The sequence below is a fragment of the Pempheris klunzingeri genome, chromosome 5, assembly GCF_042242105.1.
Source record: "Pempheris klunzingeri isolate RE-2024b chromosome 5, fPemKlu1.hap1, whole genome shotgun sequence".
Taxonomy (NCBI): Eukaryota; Metazoa; Chordata; class Actinopteri; order Acropomatiformes; family Pempheridae; genus Pempheris; species Pempheris klunzingeri.
In genome coordinates this window covers 14,643,662-14,662,880 of record NC_092016.1, presented here as the reverse complement: position 1 = coordinate 14,662,880, position 19,219 = coordinate 14,643,662, and the positions used below count along the sequence as shown (strand labels likewise).

At 41.3% G+C, this 19,219-nt stretch overlaps 3 protein-coding genes across 3 annotated transcripts in view; 2 read left to right on the top strand and 1 right to left on the bottom strand.

Annotated features, from left to right (window-relative positions):
- lmf2a (lipase maturation factor 2a) overlaps positions 1-19,219 on the bottom strand; it is a 141,639-nt gene that overhangs the window by 105,776 nt on the left and 16,644 nt on the right. The gene's annotated exons all lie outside the window — the stretch shown is intronic.
- LOC139201612 (MOB kinase activator 2) lies at positions 1,328-5,538 on the top strand. The gene is made up of 5 exons (XM_070830979.1): positions 1,328-1,755; positions 3,451-3,590; positions 3,728-3,824; positions 4,468-4,592; positions 4,680-5,538. The coding sequence occupies exons 1-5, from the start codon at positions 1,673-1,675 to the stop codon at positions 4,916-4,918; spliced, it is 684 nt and encodes a 227-aa protein (XP_070687080.1). The 5' UTR covers positions 1,328-1,672; the 3' UTR covers positions 4,919-5,538.
- adm2b (adrenomedullin 2b) lies at positions 11,817-19,166 on the top strand. The gene is made up of 2 exons (XM_070831464.1): positions 11,817-11,920; positions 18,737-19,166. Exons 1-2 carry the CDS (start codon positions 11,817-11,819, stop codon positions 19,143-19,145), a joined length of 513 nt encoding a protein of 170 aa, XP_070687565.1. The 3' UTR covers positions 19,146-19,166.

Below are 19,219 nucleotides of genomic sequence, written 5' to 3'. Positions count from 1 at the left end.
TTGTGTGTGTGCGTGTGTGTGCGTGCGTGTATATGCGTGTATGTGCGTGTGCGTGTGTGTCCGTGTGTCCTTCACCTTGAGAGTGTGTTGCGTGTGCAGTGTAGCTACGGGTATGTGTGATGTTATGCATAATGGCATGAGGTACAAAACAGTCATCTTTAAGTGCCATTAAGTTTGCACATTCACCTCACTGGGTATGAGCTGTGTTGTACAGTGTGTGCCCAAAACATGGAGACAATGGGTGTTAAATTGTTACTTCATCCCATTGGGTGTAGAGGCCATTTCAGAGTTTTAATCTTTCTCGCATTATAGCTTCTTACGCGTGTGTGTGTGTGTGTGTGTGTGTGTGTGTGTGTGTGTTGGGGGGTTGGGGAGTTGGGCAGGGGGGGTTGAAAAACAGCCGTGTTGTAATATGCCTTTTTTGTAAAGTGGACTGATGCTGGTGTTTTTTTTTTTTTTTTGGTTTTTGTTTTTTTCATTTAGAGAGTAATGTGTATGTTACCTGTTGTCAATTTAGCTTGTACATTCAGATACGAACCTAATAAATATGTCAGACCAAGAAGAAGCACGGCCCTGTGTTTGTCTCACATTTACAGTCACACAGTCGCTGTATAAACGGAGACAGAGAGAGCAGGACAAACATGTTTACCTTAGGGGCAGGTGAGCTAGAGGATTATGCTGCTTCCCGATCCATACTGTACGTCTCCCACACAGGTGAGCCAGACTAACAATTAAAGCTGCTCCCTCCCACCATCTCCCCCACTGCAAACATAAACCAGCCTGTCACATAGATCTTACTGTGCTGGAGGCAGAGGTGAAATGAATTCTTCCAACAGTGGGGGAGGAGCTGGCGACCCCCCCCAACCTCACATGTTCACACACTCCTTATATTGACACTTTTCAGGCTGGAGTCTTTAGATAATTGCTGTTTCACAATGGGCGTGTGTGTGTGTGTGTGTGTTTCCATTCCTTGGCTGAGACACATCATGTATGTCATCACATTCCTCTATAGTTTATGAGTGTAGTACAGATACTCAGCATACCTGCTGCTGCTCCAGCCTCTGTTCCTACTCTTCTCCCTGCCCCCCCCCCCCTCGTCCCTCTTTTGCATCTCTTTCCACTTGAACAGACAAATACCCACCTTTACTTTGTCATCTGCACCTGCCCACCTCTCTCTGTAGAGAGGACATACATGTGGAGAGGAGAGTGTGCATGCAGAGGGTGGAAAGGGGGAAGAAGGCGGAGTTGTGTTTTGTACTTAAATGGGTCGTGGAGAAACCTGCCTGTCCGCTTGGAGCTGAGAGAGGAGGAGCCTGTGGGGTGTGGGACTCCAGACAAAGGAGACATATACACACTGACACTGGATCACTGGAGCGAAAAGAGAGGCAGACAGCTGGAGAGCTTCACTTTTCTACACAGGAGACAATCCCAAAACTCCTGGACTACTTTTTTTGGACTACTTGCTTTGGAAAACTTTTTTTTTTTGGTCAGAAAGGGGGTCTTGTATTGTGTTTGTCAGCTGGATGGATCCAGCTGTGAGCTGAGAGATGTTTGTGTTGGAGCAGTGGTTACCATATGCTGCCTGTAGTGTGTAGAAGTGTGGGGCGTTAGTATGTTTGGGATGGAAAAGTGGGGCTGGCAAGACCAACAGCTCTGCTCTTAGCTTTACGCCATGGGGGGTTGCCATAGTTACCCCTCGGCTACGGAGGCAGACAGCAAGACTCTTCAGCCCTCTGACATCAGCAGTGAAAAACTGTAAGTTGTTTTTCTTCTTCCTGCACTCTCTTCATCAGCCTCACACTTGGACTCAGGTCTCAGTTTCCTATCTGGAAATAAGTTTGTGCATTTTTTGTTCCATCCAACTATCATCAACTATATAAACTCTTCATATACTTTATTGCATTCTGAAAGAACGTGTACAAAGAAGGAAGCTGTGGCTACACCAGTGGATAGTGTGGAAGAAACATGACTAGAAAGTCGGCTGCACATGGTTTACTGAGGAATGTTCTCCAGATAAGTGTGTGTGTGTGTGTGTTACATATTTGTCTGATGGCATCAGGGAAGGTGGATTCCTCTAACAGCAGGAACACATGTTGAGTTCTAAGCAAGAAGAGGAAAGACTGTATATGTACATGTGTTTTAGCACAGTTTCTATGCAAATATTTGCTGTGGGAAGAATCTTTCAGAGCCAGCTGGCTGTGCTGAAGAGGTCTGTGTGTTTCACCCTCACGGCAGAGGTAAAGGTAAACAGATGGCCGAGAGCAGGAGAGCAGGGTCACAGCGGAGCATGTTTACACACAAACACTACATTACATGCAGCTATGGGCTCATTGTGCTCGTGTGCTGACAACTGGTAGCCAAGAGGCGGTAATTGAGTTAACGCCATGGAGCTGCAACAGAACAGGATGTTAACAGAAGAAGTTCCTGTGGACATTAGAGAAGTTTGTCATGCTTAGGATTTGCACTACTGTACCTTTGCACAGCCAATGTTTACATTCTTCTCTGTCACTCGTCCTCCCTCTCTACCTCCCCTGACCTTTACTTTGGACAAAGACCTGCTGTTTAGGCCATTAAACTAATTCTCCCTGCTCAGCCTTCACACACACACCCACACAGTTGCACCATAGAGAGCACTGTGTTTCCCTTATCACAGTAGGCAAGGTCACACTGAGTAAACTCTCAGCTGCTGTGTGTGTTGACGCCTAAAAACTGAGCGTGGCAGCTGCCTGATTCCACTGCACTTCAATCCAAAATCTTTGAAAAACGTACTAGTTATCAAAGACACAAAGGGGAGCACTCATCATCATCATCGTCACAGCACGCCACCTTCTCCAACGTGCCCTCCCTATTTGCATAAAGTCAAATCGTGGTGCCAACTTTGACTTTCCAGTACACACTGGCATTAGCAAACAACATCATTCATTTCCTGCACTCACGCTCTTGAGTTATCACAAGTTCCCAAGCTGCCAGTCCCATGTTACCGATTGTAGAGCACTACCTGTAGCTTATCCCTCAGTGTGTGGACTGATGGAGGACAGACAGGTTTGGAAAAGCCTCAGCACTCAGCTCTGTAAATTGTCTTGCACAGCGTTGGTCCTGTCAGTGATTTGCTTTGCAGCACTGACCACTGCAGCAGTGAGCTTCATTAACAGTAATTACTCTGGCTCTGAATTGACTGCCTTTCATTACATTAACTGCTGCTTTATTGGATGCTCAGGTCTGCAGCTACAGCACTGTTTGGATGTGTTTGCATGCGCATGTGTGTGCGGCAGCCACAGAGGGCAAGGCAGATGGGAGACAGTATAAGAGAGGGTGAAACGTGTTATCTTCTGGCTGCAGCGGGAGTAATTAATCCACTGACCTATCGACTGTTTTACACAGCGATATTTTCTGTCCCTCTGTCTTTATCTTTCTGTGTCTGCTTCATTAACTCTGTGCTGTCTTCCCAAGGGGAATTAATAACAATAATCTGGAGGAGCGTCCATATCTGCAGCAGCAGTATGTGTGCCAGCGGATCACACACATAGACATGTTTGCCCTCACCTCGCTGCCGCCTGGCGTCGACAAGGCAGAGTGGCTCGCCAGCAACAGTGAGTGGACTCCATTAAACACAGAAGATTTGTACCCCTTTTCCTCCTGCTCCTTGTCCCCCCTACGCACTGCAAAAAAAAACCCAAACATAGGACACTGTACAAGAAGTAATTTTCCTCTCATTGATTTCTTTCAGCGGTGGCATTTTTCAAGCATATCAACCTGTTCTCTAGTGCACTGTCTGAGTTCTGCACTCCCAGCACCTGCCCAACTGCCTGTGGACCAGGCAACACGTAAGTTACTGAGCACTACACTGAGCATGCTGAAAGTTCAGTTCACCCAAATCACAAGAAAAAAAAGACTTTGTCCGAGAGGTAAATTGTCATGCCAATACTTCAAGTTTTAGCTGCAGAGGTTCTGAGATAATCCACAAGCCTTGCAGGGAACCCTTTTTATTTGAACTACTTTCTACCAAAGAAATCCCAAACCCATGAAAACTGTTGACAGCACAGTTTGTGGAGGTTGTTTCTGAAAATACAAACTCCTGCTAAATGTCTCCAATGTAAGTTTTTGATACCTTGGGGGTGAAATTCTACTTGGGTATTCACCTTGATTGTTAAAAGGGTAACTCCGCTAATTTTACGTAGCCAAGTCTGTTAGGCCTGTCAGGAGTGCACTGATATAGTTGGTCAATGAGCCATAGAAACAGTGGTTCTATCAAAGAAAACAAAAACAATCTTACACAAAGTTGACTTCCTAGCTTTAACCAGAGCTTTCGACTGCACCAGACAGTCTTTATCAGCATATGGAGTTTTCTCAGTTGTTAGTGAAATCGTAATATTTGTCCTTAGAAAAACATGTTTTCTGTTATGTGCTTTATAAGGCTGAACACACAGTGTGTTGTGTCTTACTGACCGTGTGTGTTGGTGTTGTCAGGGTTTATGTTTGGACTGATGACCACGGCAGGAAGCTGAAGTGCTCTGCCCCACTTTACTTTGACTATGCCATGTCATACATTCAGGAGCTACTCACTGACGAAGATGTCTTCCCCACAAAAGCGGGTAAAAGGCATTTTGTGTTATGCCGCATTGCTCTGCGTCACGTACCAGTTGCAGTGTTAAGCCGGAATCTCTTTCCTCTTTTTCCAGGTTCGGTGTTTCCGACAGGCTTCATCTTTCTGGTCCAGAAGGTGTTTTTGCTGTTTTTCAGGACTCTGGCTCACATTTACTGGTCTCACTACAGAGAGACGCTCGCGCTGGGCCTGCACCCACACCTCAACACACTCTTCACACACCTCACACTCTTCTGCCGGCAGCACGGCCTGTTGGAGCCGGAGGACACTGAGCCGCTGCAGGACCTCATCACTGCTCTGGGACAGCAAGGCTGAACCTGAAGAGCAAACAAACACACACACACACACACACACACACATTGTACCCTCACATTTTCATCACACATTTACTTAATTGTTATGCCTGGCTATAAGGATTGTGTCCCTCACCACTATGGGCCAAAGTTACACTTACACAAAGTTACTTCGCAATATGAATTTCTTTTAACGGAAGTTGTAAAACAAAAAATAAAATACTGGTTATGAACAGTGTTTGGGAGAATGAATGAGTGTTCTGCTTTTAAAAGCAGTAAATCAGACCAGACCAGGAGTATCCGCCTCCTATTCTATGTAGTTATCAGTTATTGTGATACTGTGTGACATTGTAATATTGCATGTTAGTGTATTTTAACATAATGGTGCATTATTGTATTTTGATAAGGTCAAGATCTTCAAGGTCATTTTATGTCTTCCTCATAGACTTAACACAGTAATAAAATATACCGAATTGTGCTCTGGTGTCTTTTCCTGCGAGACATCAATCTGCCATCATTACGTGGTGCGTTGTGTTCAAATGTGATTACATTATCGTGACTGCATCTGCATGGAACGACACAGCTTATCTCTGCATCTGTATGTATGATTCTGTATTCCGTAATAAACCTTTATGACACACAGTTTTCTGTAAAAGATTCAAAAATAGAACTCCACACTTTCTCACTTATCTTGACGCAATCACACAAGAAAGTTTGAGCTGGCATTTCGTTCATTTTATCTCACCTCTCTACATGTGGCCGCTCTATGTTCTATGTACCCAATGTTCAGTCTCCTGCAGCTATTTCTATTTATGTGTTTTTGTCTTGATCCTGAAGAAACCACTGGTGCTGTCTTCTCGTCTGCAGCACCACCTGCTGCCAGCACAGGAAGCCAGCATGTATACTATCACACTTTAACCTTCACTGTCAGCTACAGTACACTGCAGTCTGTTTTTTTTTTTTTTGCTGGCTGCAGCGTATCAGATATGACATAACTCACTGACAATGAGGGTCAGAAGTGCTGAGTTTCAGCTTTCATGTGAGGGTGATACATCTACATTGGATTCAACAGCAACTGTATTAAAAGATTATAGGACTGTATATATATCAAAAGGCTAATGGTGGTTCTCATCTATTACAGATATGAACACACTCCAATGCCTTTAGAGCTGGAAAGTCAGCACTTACTGAAAACCTTTGTCACTGTTTCATTTCAAATCCGGTACCTCTGAGAGAATAACAGAAAATAACAGAAAATCTGCCATTAATTTAGTGTCACTGCTCTGCATTACATGGCAACTATTGAAAATTAATAATTAAAACAAGTGTACTACATGCTATCGATTTATATTTTTTAGGATCATTTTCACTAATATTGTCAAGTCACCATGAAATTACATTGTTTTTGTGTCAATTTAACAGTAATTTATTGATGGTCCCTAAGTCAGTCTCCAGTGATGAAGCCTTTGTATCATGGAGGTTACACTTTCCAAGGTTACTATTATCTCCAATGTCCATTGCAAATAATGCCCATAATCCTCTTAGAAGTGATAGGGGGAAAACGCTCCTTGGATAAACCCGATGTTGGCTGATCATCACGTTTTTAAGTTTTCTTCAGTATCAGTCATCCAGAGATAGCAGTCTGTACATCTAAAGGTAGATTGCAAACATGAACTGCAAATAGAATATGGTTCTTAAATCAGAATTTTAATAGTGCCAATTAGGCAAAATGTAAACAAATATAGGCTAAAGCAGCCAAATTTTGGTATCTGTAGTTCTGAAACTATAGGAACATGATTATTCCCCAAAAGAAAGTAAAACAAAACAGAGTAACAGGAGTGACAAAATCCATTAATATTACCTTTTTTCACGTTGCACTATCAGCATTTACTGAAGCTGAAAAAAAGGGCGTCACAATGATGATTTCTCGATGTTGTCATAGTGTCGGACTTTTGAAACCTCAAGTCTACAATCACTATAGTATCAAAGAAAAAAACATACCAGAATTCACTCCAATTTCAGTCGTAACAGATACTCCAGTCTTTGCACGTGTGTTTCCACAGGAGGAAATTTGAGAACAAGGCTATTTCACTGAAGTAATCAAGAGCCAAATCCTGGAGCTGCAGTGCTACCAGAGAACACCTTTGTATGCACAGACAGCACTGTGAGCCATTTGACAAGAAATACAAGCTGCTTTTGTCTGCTTTTTGCTGTCAGTTAGAAAAGGAAATTGAATATTGGGCCTGAAAGCAAACTGATACCAAGACCATGAAGTCACTCTCAGTTGACCCTCAGTTTACTGTTCATACGTATAGAAGAGATGCATAGACAGTTGTTTCCCTTTGTCTGGGTGTGAGTGGGAATCATATGCTGAGATATATTTTTGTTCAGATATCAGTATGCCAGGACAGGTTTCAGTCTCCCCACCCACTCACTTCAACACCCTAAATAGGATAAAATTGAAAGACATTGAAAAACAAATGATTACAGCACTATGTGGTAGTTTTTTTCTTTCCTTGGGAGCATGTAGTTCCATATTTAACCACACAGAGGCATCAAATTACCACCATTTTGTAAAGGAAAGATGACTGAAAATTTTGCATGTATATTCTTTTTTAATTTACCGGTTTTGCTTTAAAATAATTTCAAGGATTGCCCTCCTCAATCTGAAAGAGATAAAAAAAAATAATAATCCCATAAAAATGCAATGTTTTAACAGTAGTAAACTGCCCAAACCTATAGAATTAAGTGGGAGGCAAATTCTAATCCAATTATATTGCACCATAACACCATACTACCATAACACCACACTATGTAATATGATTAGTTTTTTTAAGTAACACTTTCTAATTTAGTGCCAAAATGATTAATGTGTTGAAAATACAAAAAGCTGTTTGTCTGGCACAATAGTTTCTTTTCAATTTTTCATTGTAACCACAAATGCCCTGCAAAGTATGTTCCAATGAAAGCATATCTCCTGCACCTCGCTGTCACCTCTCTCAACCCTCCTGCTGCACTTGCTGAACCTGACACTGAGGAAATCTGCTGCTTTTGACACACTGACGGTCCCTTTCACTTGTGCAACAATGGGTCTACATCCAAAATTCAGATTATACTCAGAGATTGTGAATGCAGCCAGACGTCTGATTTCCTCTCTGATTTCAGTGCCGAGGTGTTCGTCAATGTTAAGACTAAGACTGAAACTCAGCCTTTCCATTGAGAGCCAAAGCATCTTTGCCTGTTAAGAGATCAGAGGGAGAGGGTATAAGTCTGGCTACTGTGAACACACACACACACACACACACACACACACACACACACGCTCACACTCACACAGAGGTTTGTTCTTAGGATAGATAGGAGATGTGTTAATGCACATGTTGGACTGAGTTGAGGCTCATGGTGTTTGAAACTGAGCTTAGAGGGTAATACTGCAAACTGCTGAGTCACAGACAGGCGCATGCACACACACACACACACACACACACACACACACACACACACACACACACACACACACACACACACACACACAGAGTCCTCCGTTTAATTAAGGCCCAAAGCCACCTCCACATACAGAGCATTCTTTTAATCAGGTTCAAACTCTGAGCTTCTCATCTGTGTCCTCCCTCACAAAAGAATAGGTGTTGTAATACAAGAAAAATGAGGAGAACAGGATCGCTGAGACCAACATGGAACCAGACTACCTGTCTTTATCTTTTCCTTTACTTCTTTCTACTACTACTTTCTTTCTTGCATTTGTGAGTCAAGGAACACCATGAGGATAGTAGCCGGCTGACCTGAACCTGGTTACACAACTAATTCAATTTCACTGCACACGCATGCTTCTAATTTGTCTGAAATAAGAGCTCTTAAAACTATCAACAGAAACTGCTTTTTTGATTTGTGGTGGGAGTTTGTTCCAAAACCTTTGGTGCATTATAAGAGAAGCATTACTGTGCATTTTGTCGTTCATTTATGGTACATTTAGCAGGAACTAAACAACATAAGGGAACAGTTTGGAACATATTCGTATAAGCAGTCAGGTGGGTCTGAAGGTACTAAACCATTGAGAGCCTTATAGAATAAATGAATATTATAATCTTTACATGCAGCCAGTGTAATATTGCTAAAACTGGTGTGATGTATTCTCTTTTCCTGGTTCTTGTTAAAACTCTGGCTGCTGAATTCTGTACAAACTGAAACCCAACAAATGTTTTTTCTGTAATCTAGTGCATTACAATAATCCCAGTAAGAAAACACAAAACCATGGGTCAACCTTTTGGCATCCTTCAGTGGCACGTAGGGTCTTAGCAACATTTTTCAAATGATAAAAGCTCTTTGTAACACTGTTTGTGTGAATAAAAATCTAACTCTGAGACATGAATAACACCCAAGATTTTTACTACAGTCTTAATCCGTAGAGCCAGACTTCCAAGTTTCCACTTTCCTCTCTGTTCATTTGCACTAATTACAATCATTCTGTTTCACTTTGTTTAATTTAGGAAAAGAGACCATTTATCATGGGATTTAGTGCATCAGTATTCTCTGACATAACAGATAAATATCAGTGTGTCATCTGCATAACAGTGAAAATTCACATCATGATCATGATTAACAATTTTTCCAAGTGGTAGCATATATAAGCAAAACAATAAAGGTCCAAGAATAGAACCCTGAGGAATACCAAAAAGGATGTCATGCTTATTTGAAACGCATTCCTCTAAGCAAACAATATATCTACTTCCAGTGAGGTAAGTATCAAACCAGTTCAAAGCTGCTCCTGAAAGGCCAGTCCAATTTTTCAGTCAGTTTAGAAGTATCCCATGATTGACGGTATCAAACGCAGCACTAGAGTCAAGAAGTACAGGGACTGAAACTTTTTTCCATCTGCGCTCACTTTAACCTTATTGATAACTTTTACAAAGGCTGTTCCAGTACTGTGTGCCTTTCTTAAACCAGACTGAAACTTTTCAAGAATTTTATTATCATATAAGAAAGCATCCAGTTGGTTGAACTCTGCTTTTTTCAGTATCCAGTAGATACAATTAGTACTCTCTCAGTTTATAGTCACATCCCCCTAATGCACATGTCCAAAAAGCAGCTTTAAGGAGGCAGGTAAGCACTAGTGGACCACCACATCAAACCATGTACAACACCTATACACATAACACTCATAATCATATAGGGTACTCAGGCCTCTCTTACAAAAGAGATCTTAATCTACCTGATTAAATGGAGCAAGCTGGATTAATGTTGTAAATACTGTACAGTACAAGAAAATCTTTCACCTATGGATCCGCATGAGTCACCAGAGTGCACCGGCAGTGATCGTTTATTATTTTGGTCTGTTTTTTATTGAGATTGAGTCTTGTGCTGGGGTGCAAAGATAAATGTCAGTTTTTGCAGTTAACTTCAAAATGTCACAAGAACCTTTTCTACACCACAGGCATAACTTTTAAAAAGGGCATGTCGACTTAAATCTAGACTGACAAAGCTTTTACTGTATACACAGTTCAAATACGACATGTGATTTCTCTGTTGAGCAATAGTCTTTAATGGCAGAATGTTATGGCAAGGCTCGTCTTTCATCTCATATCACAAAAGTTTTACTGTCAGCTAATTATTGATGGACAATTATCAGTTTCCAACTGTTCCACACTCACACCTCAAGGTCTCACTTATCGTTAATTTCAAACCTCTATAGCTCAACAGCACTAATGCCACTTACAATGGCTACAAAGTTAATGGGGTTTAAGCCGATTTTGGTAAATTTTTGCCAACTTTGTATGCACTCATTTTTGTTCTGTGTTTAGCACTTTTTAATCTGTCCTTACCCAACATGCATGGTATCATTTTTTCAGCACAAACTTAACTATAAATCTGACCCCTCATTTTGTCTGTTTAATAATATATAAAGACACTCAAGCTACATAAAAAAATGACACAGGTGCCTATATATTTTCACAAATCTTTACTTATAATGATGCAAAATGCTAATATAATAAGAGTTCTAGGTAGTAAAAGAATATTGTATCATTATACACATAAATACTGCAGGAAAATCTTATAACTACCGTAAAGCGATTTTATTCATTTTTTAAAATTATATATAGATGTTTCATGATCCACAAACATAAATGAGGCACTGTGTGAACGCCCACACTAACACCCTTTCAGCTGGTGTTCCCAGCTGGCGTCTTTATGATATATGTTGCTGTAGATTGAACATGTGGCGTACACACACCATTCTCCTGAGGGGTTTAACATGACCTCACTGTGTTAGTTGAAGGCTTCAGCAGTTAATTCCTAAGTGGGTCAAACTCAATCTGGCCACAAATATTAGTTCACTGTGTAGAAAGAAACTAAAAATAATAATAAAGTCTACAAGGTCACCTATAAGGTCAAGTGACCTCACATTTAAAAAACAAAAACCACCCAAATGTACTTTAGCTCTATAAGCAAGATTATATGACAAGACTGGAGTCCTTGAGGTTTAATTAGGTGGGGTTCATTAGAGGTTAGGCTGTTGAGTAGGACAGACAATAAGCCTTCTTCCTTCTCCCTCCCTCCCCCTCTCCTCCCCCTCTCCCCCTCTCCTCCTCCTCCTCCTCCTCACTCAATCAGGCTTTATAGATGAGAGAGCTCAGGACTCCAGTTGCTCCCGATGCGAGCCCCAATGAGTGTTTTTTTCAGCGGATTTTCTTATTAAAGCGAGTCGACCGGTGCGCAGAGATGATGCAGCAGACACGTCGGATGATGCTGTCAAGGTCACTCATCTCCACGGGACAATCCAGTTCTTAGAAATAACTTGAAAGTCGTCAACTCAGGAAAGAGTTTTCACTGGACTTTTAAGCATTTCAAATTACATTTCTGTTTATAGTATTTTGGCTCTCTGAGATCTGCTTCACCCCGCCGCCATGTGTGCGCTGCTGCCGGCGTGGCTGTGCCTGCTGCTCGGCCTCCTGCCCCTGGAGATCCAGTCCCGGGCTTTGACTCTGCAGAGCCTCGCTCACAGACACAGGTACTGCCGCCTCACCGGGCTGTTACGCACCGAAGCGTGAATGCTGCTCTGGCTGAAGGTGGACAGAGTCAGAATACTGAATCAAAACTTTGCTTAAAATGTGTCTTAAACTTTTTAGGCTGCTCGCTTTGGCAAAATGTGATTCAGGGATTCGTTGTGTGGGGTCAATTTCTCCAGTGAAACAGAAACGAAACTGAAATGCTTTTTTTTTTTATCTTTATTCAGCATTTTCTTTTAAAATATGAAGATGTCATTTTTTTTTTCTTAACCCATTAGAGACCTCTGATGAATGTATGTCACATGAGGAATTGCATACTATATTGGACTATTAATTGTTCTTAATTCATATTCATGCAGCAGGCAATTTATTATATACTTGACTGTTATTGTTAATGTGATCAAAATCACATATTTACAATCCGAGCTGCACTCAAAACATATTTTTGTGATGATATAGTGCTTAATGCTGGAATAATTGGATAATTGATCAATTAGTTGACCAAAGACAAAAACAATTTTGAGTTAAGTTTTTATTTATTTATCATGCAAAGACACAAACATCTTTTCTGATTCCAGCTTCTTCGCTGTGATTGGTTGTAGCCATTTCTCTGTTTTATGTTGTTGTAAATTGGATAACTTTGGGTTTTTGGACTTTCGGTCGAATAAAACAAGATGCTTGAAGATGTCACTCAGGGTTATGTGAGCATATAACAGGGCATTTTATAATTATCAAGTGATTAATGCAATAAGATGGTTCATCAATAATGAAAACCATCTTAAGTTGTAGAGTGGTGCAGGGCAGCAGTTGGAGAATATTAAGCGTCTGTGTCTTGCCTTCTGGCAGTCATTAATGTGAGAAAAAGGTCCAGTAGCAGAATGAGGTAATTCCTCTACAACAGCAGGAGGGGAGACAGAGGTGAGGGTGAATTGGTGGGATTTAGGACAAGAATACATGTACGTACCAAGCTGCAAACAAGCCACACTCTTTACTCTGAGTAAAGCAGACTATGACAGCACACTCCACAGACAGCAGCTTGTAGGTTGTCATAGTTGTGGACTCGAGTCCATCTTGTGACAGACTGCTGGAGGCACATTCGCAATAACTGTCACATGCATACCCACGCAATTTGTCAGTTTGTTTCCAGTGGACTTTTTACTGTATTTCTTTGTGTGTGTGTACATCTTATGTTAACCCTTTAACATATTACATAGGTTACATTCATTTTTACATAACAAAAAGGGACTCTAAAGGTCTTAATAGGTTGGAGCACAGTAGGTGTCAGCAAAACATCCCTGGCTAAAGGGAGAGAAGATGTCAGTGTGATCCAACACTAATGGATGTAACATAATACTGCTGCTGGCTCCTTAAAAATGCCTCGAACGAAATAAAGGGAGAGGCAAAGAAAAATTAGGGGATCCTGTATTAATTTAGAGAAGAGAGAGAAAAAGAGGAGGAGAAAATAATTAATAGACCCAGTAACAGTAACTGTTAGTGAAACAGTGGGGATCTGATGGGGACAAAAAGTTTTCTTTGCGCAAAGTAGTGTTGAGGAGTTACAACTGGAAAGTTAGTGTGTGTGTGTGTGTGTGTGTGTGTGTGTGTGTGTGTTCATTTCCTCTGTGAAGAACCCCATGCTGCGCTCTAACTTGGAAGGAATGTTGGAGAAGCTCCTTTTGCTCTCAGACTCTCCACAGGTTCACAACCTGGACACACACACACACACACACACACACACACACACACACACACACAGAGAGAGAGAGAGAGAGAGAAAAGTCTCAGTTCACCTCAACTCATACTCCTGTTGTGACAAATGTCCAACTTAAACGACTTTTTAGCCATGCCAGCAGCGAGGTTCTATCAACAGCAAGTCTGACCTGTTGACCTGTTGACCTGGTCAGTCGGTCTGTCCATCTGTCGGTCAGACCGTCTGTCTGTCTGTCCATCTGTCCACCAACATCTCAACAACCAAATGGATGGATGGCTCAAAATTTTGTACAGACTTCAATAGTCCCCGGAAGATGAATCCTTATGACTTCGGTGATCACCTAACTTCTTACCATGCACTACCATAAGCTTGACATTTTTGCTTTTGAGTGAAATATTACAAAAACTATTGTATGATTGTTGTTAAAGCTGCTACAGAGTTTCAGCGTCCCTGCAACTTATTTTAGTGACAGTTTTTGTCGTATTAGTTGAAATTCTCAGAACAGCCAGACAATCAATAAGTAAAATGCCAAAAAAAAGAAGAAAAGAAAGTGGTGTGATAAGGCCTGGCCTGTGATAAGACTGTGTTATCATTTTATTTGGCCCTAATGAAATGATTGGACGGCTGACCTGCTTGTCTACCTACGTACCTGCCTACCTGTGCGCATGACCAGAGTCTTCCAGCCAAAGCAGACTTATTGCTCAAGCTAACAAGCTAGTTGCATAAGAGTGGTAGATTAAATGCAGCCATTTCTGTGCAGAGAGAAAGCTGCAACTCTCAAATATATGTACCATGATAGACTGTCATTTAGTGCGCTAAGCCCAAAACATACCCTCTGTGCTGACTGAGCAGTAATTATGAGTTAGAGGTAAGGTTGACCAAATACCTGCAAAACTTATGACTCAGTCGCACATTGTTTTACAGTTGTACAATTAAGACGGCGAACATGGCTTGTATTCAAAACTGTACACTATGCTAGTGGTTCATACTGATTTGGCTAAAATGTAGCATGTCCTGTGCAGACTCTAGTTATTTCCATGGTCATTTAGTTAAGCTCTAGCTGGCCACTGATTGTGCGTGTATTGCTAATGTAAAATCATATTCAGATATTGTACTGCCTGCAGCTACACTGGAATTTGTCATTTTTGAATCGCATAGGTGTTACATAACTGGAGTGACAATTGTACGTAGATGTAAGTGTACATTACACATATACTTATTGAAATATAAGAATACATTGGTATACACATTAAGTATATATTGTTTTCATATATTTATAATTAGGTTTCTATGTGTGCAGTATGGAGTACATAATGTGCACTGCTTTCGTCAGTAGAATGCCCAATACAGCAATGGTAAATGCTTTACCCCCTAAAAATCAATGTTAGCTAGCACGATGCCAGCAATCAGAGCAAGCAGCACTGTATGAGGTACACCTCACAGACACTCGTGCTGTGTCACTTAAGTGCTATACCTTTGACTCAGACATACACTTTTCTTTTAGTTTTTCATTGCTGTATGCTGGTGCAGATATTTTCTCTTCTACCAGTATTGGTTGTGTTACACTGGCGAGCACTTCAGTGGCCTACATTTCCTTGCCTTTTCCTCCAGAGACAACTGTGTTTTAAACCTCACCACAGGTGGCCTTTTAGCCACGTCTGTGTTTGAGTGTGTCTTTGTGTGTAAGAGAGAGATAAAGAAAGTGGAAACGTGCACCTGAGCATGCACTTGTAGAGCATGCATTGTATTTTCCAAATACATGTGCTTGTTTTTGTGTTGGTAAATCTTGTAACCAGGCAGTCACATGTCACTTGCACGTGTGTGCCCTTTAATGCCCAACTAACAAACACTATGTGAATGTGTGTGTTTGCCTGTGTGTACGTTCCTGTGTGACTTTTGTCCAGAACTACCAGATTCAGCACTGATTAAAAACAATTCAAAGCGAACAGCAATCTCACGCCTCTGGTATAATACACAATAATGAGTCGGTGAGTCGGAGTGGGTGAGTGAATGATTTTGTGTGTGTGTGTGTGTGTGTTCCTGTGCATAGTGAGGACCAGAACATTTTACAAACAAAGTGAGGACATTGTTGGTGTTGTTTTTTTGTGGCTGGTCCTCACAACTTCAAAGGGCTGTTTTAAGGTTAAGACTTGGTTTTAAGGTTAAGGTTAGAATTAGTTTTACGTTAAGGTTAGGTTAAGGGTTAGGATTAGGCATTTAGTTGTGATGGTTAGGGTAAGGGGCTTTGGATTGCATTATGTCAGTGAAGGTCCACACAAAGATAGAAGTACAAGTCTGTGTGTGTGTGTGTGTGTGTGTGTGTGTGTGTGTGTGTGTGTGTGTGTGTGTGTGTGTGTTGGCAGTGAGAGCCCAAGGTGTCCGGCCAGAGGAGTGATCAGAATACCAGTCAGGATTAGTTACAGGATAAAGATCATATGTTATTCTGGCCCACTTCTCACACTAAACAAACAAAAACATTATCTCGCTCCTGTACCTTTATTCTCTCTTTCTCACCTCATGAATAGCCACCACTTGTGAATGAGGTGGTGTTGGTGTGTGCACACAAACACACATACAAAGGGATTTTCTAGTAAGGTAGCTACAAGTCAGCCAAGCAGTAGAAAAACATTATTAGCAGAAAATTATTAAACTTGTTGATTAGCAAAGGGCCTGAATCATATAGATAGATACTGGATGTTTCCATCCAAATGCCACTGCAGACTCTTCACATTATATTACAGTACTTCCCAGTGGTGTATAACAATAATTTTTAATAATATGAATACTTTGATTTACTAGTTCATAATGATTTTGCTAACTTTTTGCTAAAATTGTTGAATGATGTAAACTTGTTGTAAAACTGGGTGAAAGCTGTAGAGCACAGAGTGCTCTTTGTCCACTGCTACTTTACATGATCTATACAAAGTATTGCATAATTGTAATTTGCAATATGACTGGTCACATGGCCAAAGAGACCGGCTTTCCGTAGCGGCTAAACTCTGAGACGTTTGAGAAAGCGTGGGGATGAATGCAAAAGAAAAAAGGTATTGTGACGAAGTGTGAAAAAAGTAAGAGCAGACAGCAGCGAGGTGAGAAAGAAAGTACTTAAAACACACTCAGGATGAGTGGTGGTGTAGGAGCCTCTTACCACCATCTACATGGTGCTCTGTGGCTGTCACTTTCTTGTTCTGCCTCTGTCGTAAGAGTTGTCAGCTCAGATACTGTTGGTGATTAACTGGCAATATTATTTTTTTAGCTGCGTTGTTGATGGAGCAGTCAGTTGATTGATGACTCGGTTAGTTTAAACCACTTTGGTCTGGATCATGGCCGAGATCAACCTTAAGGGGCCACTAGTGGGCATTTTAGACTGTTGGCCTAAAATTTCAATTATTGACTAAAAGATGTGTGAAAGAAACAGATCATCACTCTTTAACTGTGTTTTGAAGGTCCACGTGAAGATGAGTAAGCAGCACTCAGTTGTTTCATGCGTAGTATCACTTTGACATTTTAGGAGAAATGATTGTTTTATGTGCCCACAGTCAGATGACACGATCAACGTTAATCTTATCTTACTATGTTCAATACATACATAGATACATACATAATTTGTAGAGATGCATGCATTTACGGGACTCAAAACCCATGAGGGGTGCCTCTCAGTAGGATCCTCAATCCTCACTCAGGGAGGTAGTGACACAACATAGGAGTCTTTAAAGATCCTGTGAGTGTTATGATCAGAGAAAAGAGGAATGGGTTCACCTAGCTATGTCCAAAGCTGTTTTTTTTTTTTGGAAGTTATAAATGTTGTGTATTTAATGTGTACAAATAAAAAACGGTGCCACGGATTCCAGTACATCAGCAGAGGTCAACAGAATGTATAATTAGTGTCAACAAAGTCCTGGTTCGCGCTTAATTTTGAAGTTTTTTGACCTTGAAAGCGTAACTTGATCAAACTGAAGAAGTTTCTATGGATGATTTGAAGTTGTTTTTTTTTTCCATTCACCTCTGTTTTTGTAGAGTATTGAATCTCTGTAAAAGTTGAAAAGCTTTCACTGTTAAAGTGGATGAGTGATCGACGCACACACACACACACACACACACACACACACACACACACACACACACTAGTTATGATTTGCCTTCAAAAGTTGTCACTGCTTTGCTTTTATATGCTTTTCAATTGGGTTACATTTTAAATGAGGCCTTTGCTCATTAGTGTTCCCTGTTAGCATAAATTCAATTAGCAACATATGAACTTCACCAACTACACATTGGTACTAATTTTTCTTTCAGCTAAAAGGTTCTTTATACAATATATTCAGAACCAATAGATGTTGCGTACACCAGCATCTCAGACGAAAACAGTTCATTCTATAACTGCTCAGTCTAACAATCAATATTGTTTTAAGATAGACTTTAAAATATGAAAAAAACTAAACACAGATGCATATGAGGACACAAAACAATTGATTTAATGTAACAAAGTTACGTTTGCTAGACCACGATGGTCTTTCACAGCTTAACATAGACCTAGAAAGTTTGCTGGATTCACGTCATATAATCAGATGTTTCCATTCAGTTATTTCGAAGTGTTAAAACAGACCGCCTTGGGTGACACCACCAGCTTTCTGTAGATATGTTTATCCCAAAAAAGGTACCGGCACTAAAATGCAAACTACTATAATCAATCACACACACACACACACACACACCATCAGATACAGAGATAGTGAGGCAGGATAAGCAAGCTACGGAGGTAGACTCCCACCTGTTCACTGCCGTCTGTCTATCTCTCCCTCTATCTGTCCTTCTCACTTTCTCTCTCAATCCACTCTTTCTCTGTTTCATTGCTTCAAAAAAAGAAGAGAGCTTGAGCACAGTGGACATTCCTGCAGTACAAGCCTGACTTTCTGTGAGGCATTTCTTCTCACTGTAGTGATTCAGTTTCACTCAGAAACCCAAGCAGGCGACGTGCAGATGACTGCCGAGCATCATGTGTGAACAGGCTGTGTGTGTGTGTGTGTGTGTGTGTGTGTGTGTTGTACTGCTTTTGCATTGCATCTAATCATCTTCTGTCTCTTTCTCCTTCTGTTTCTCTGTATCACAGGCTGACTTCACCCAGAACCTCTAAATATCCAAAGTCTTCTTATACCACCATCATGCCCACTGCGTCTGATCTCTCTTTTAACTCTGACAACCATATCACCCAGGGAGACAGACGGATCATCTGGAGGGCCCTGCTGCACAAAGAGGCCCCAGTCAGGATGTCTGACCCGTTGCTTGACCAAACTGACAATGTGCTACCGGAAGCGCCCGTCTGGCAGCGTGGGTCACGGGGTCGTCGTCATGCCAACAGTGGCGGCGGGAGAGGCCACAGCCATCTGATGAGGGTGGGGTGTGTCCTAGGCACCTGCCAGGTTCAGAACCTCAGCCACCGACTCTATCAGCTGATTGGACAGAGCGGGAGGGAAGATTCGTCCCCCATTAACCCTCGCAGTCCTCACAGCTACGGTTAAGACCATGACGCCTTTATAGACAAACGCCTTATAGCAAGTTGCATCAATGACACCATTAGGGCCAAAAATAAATC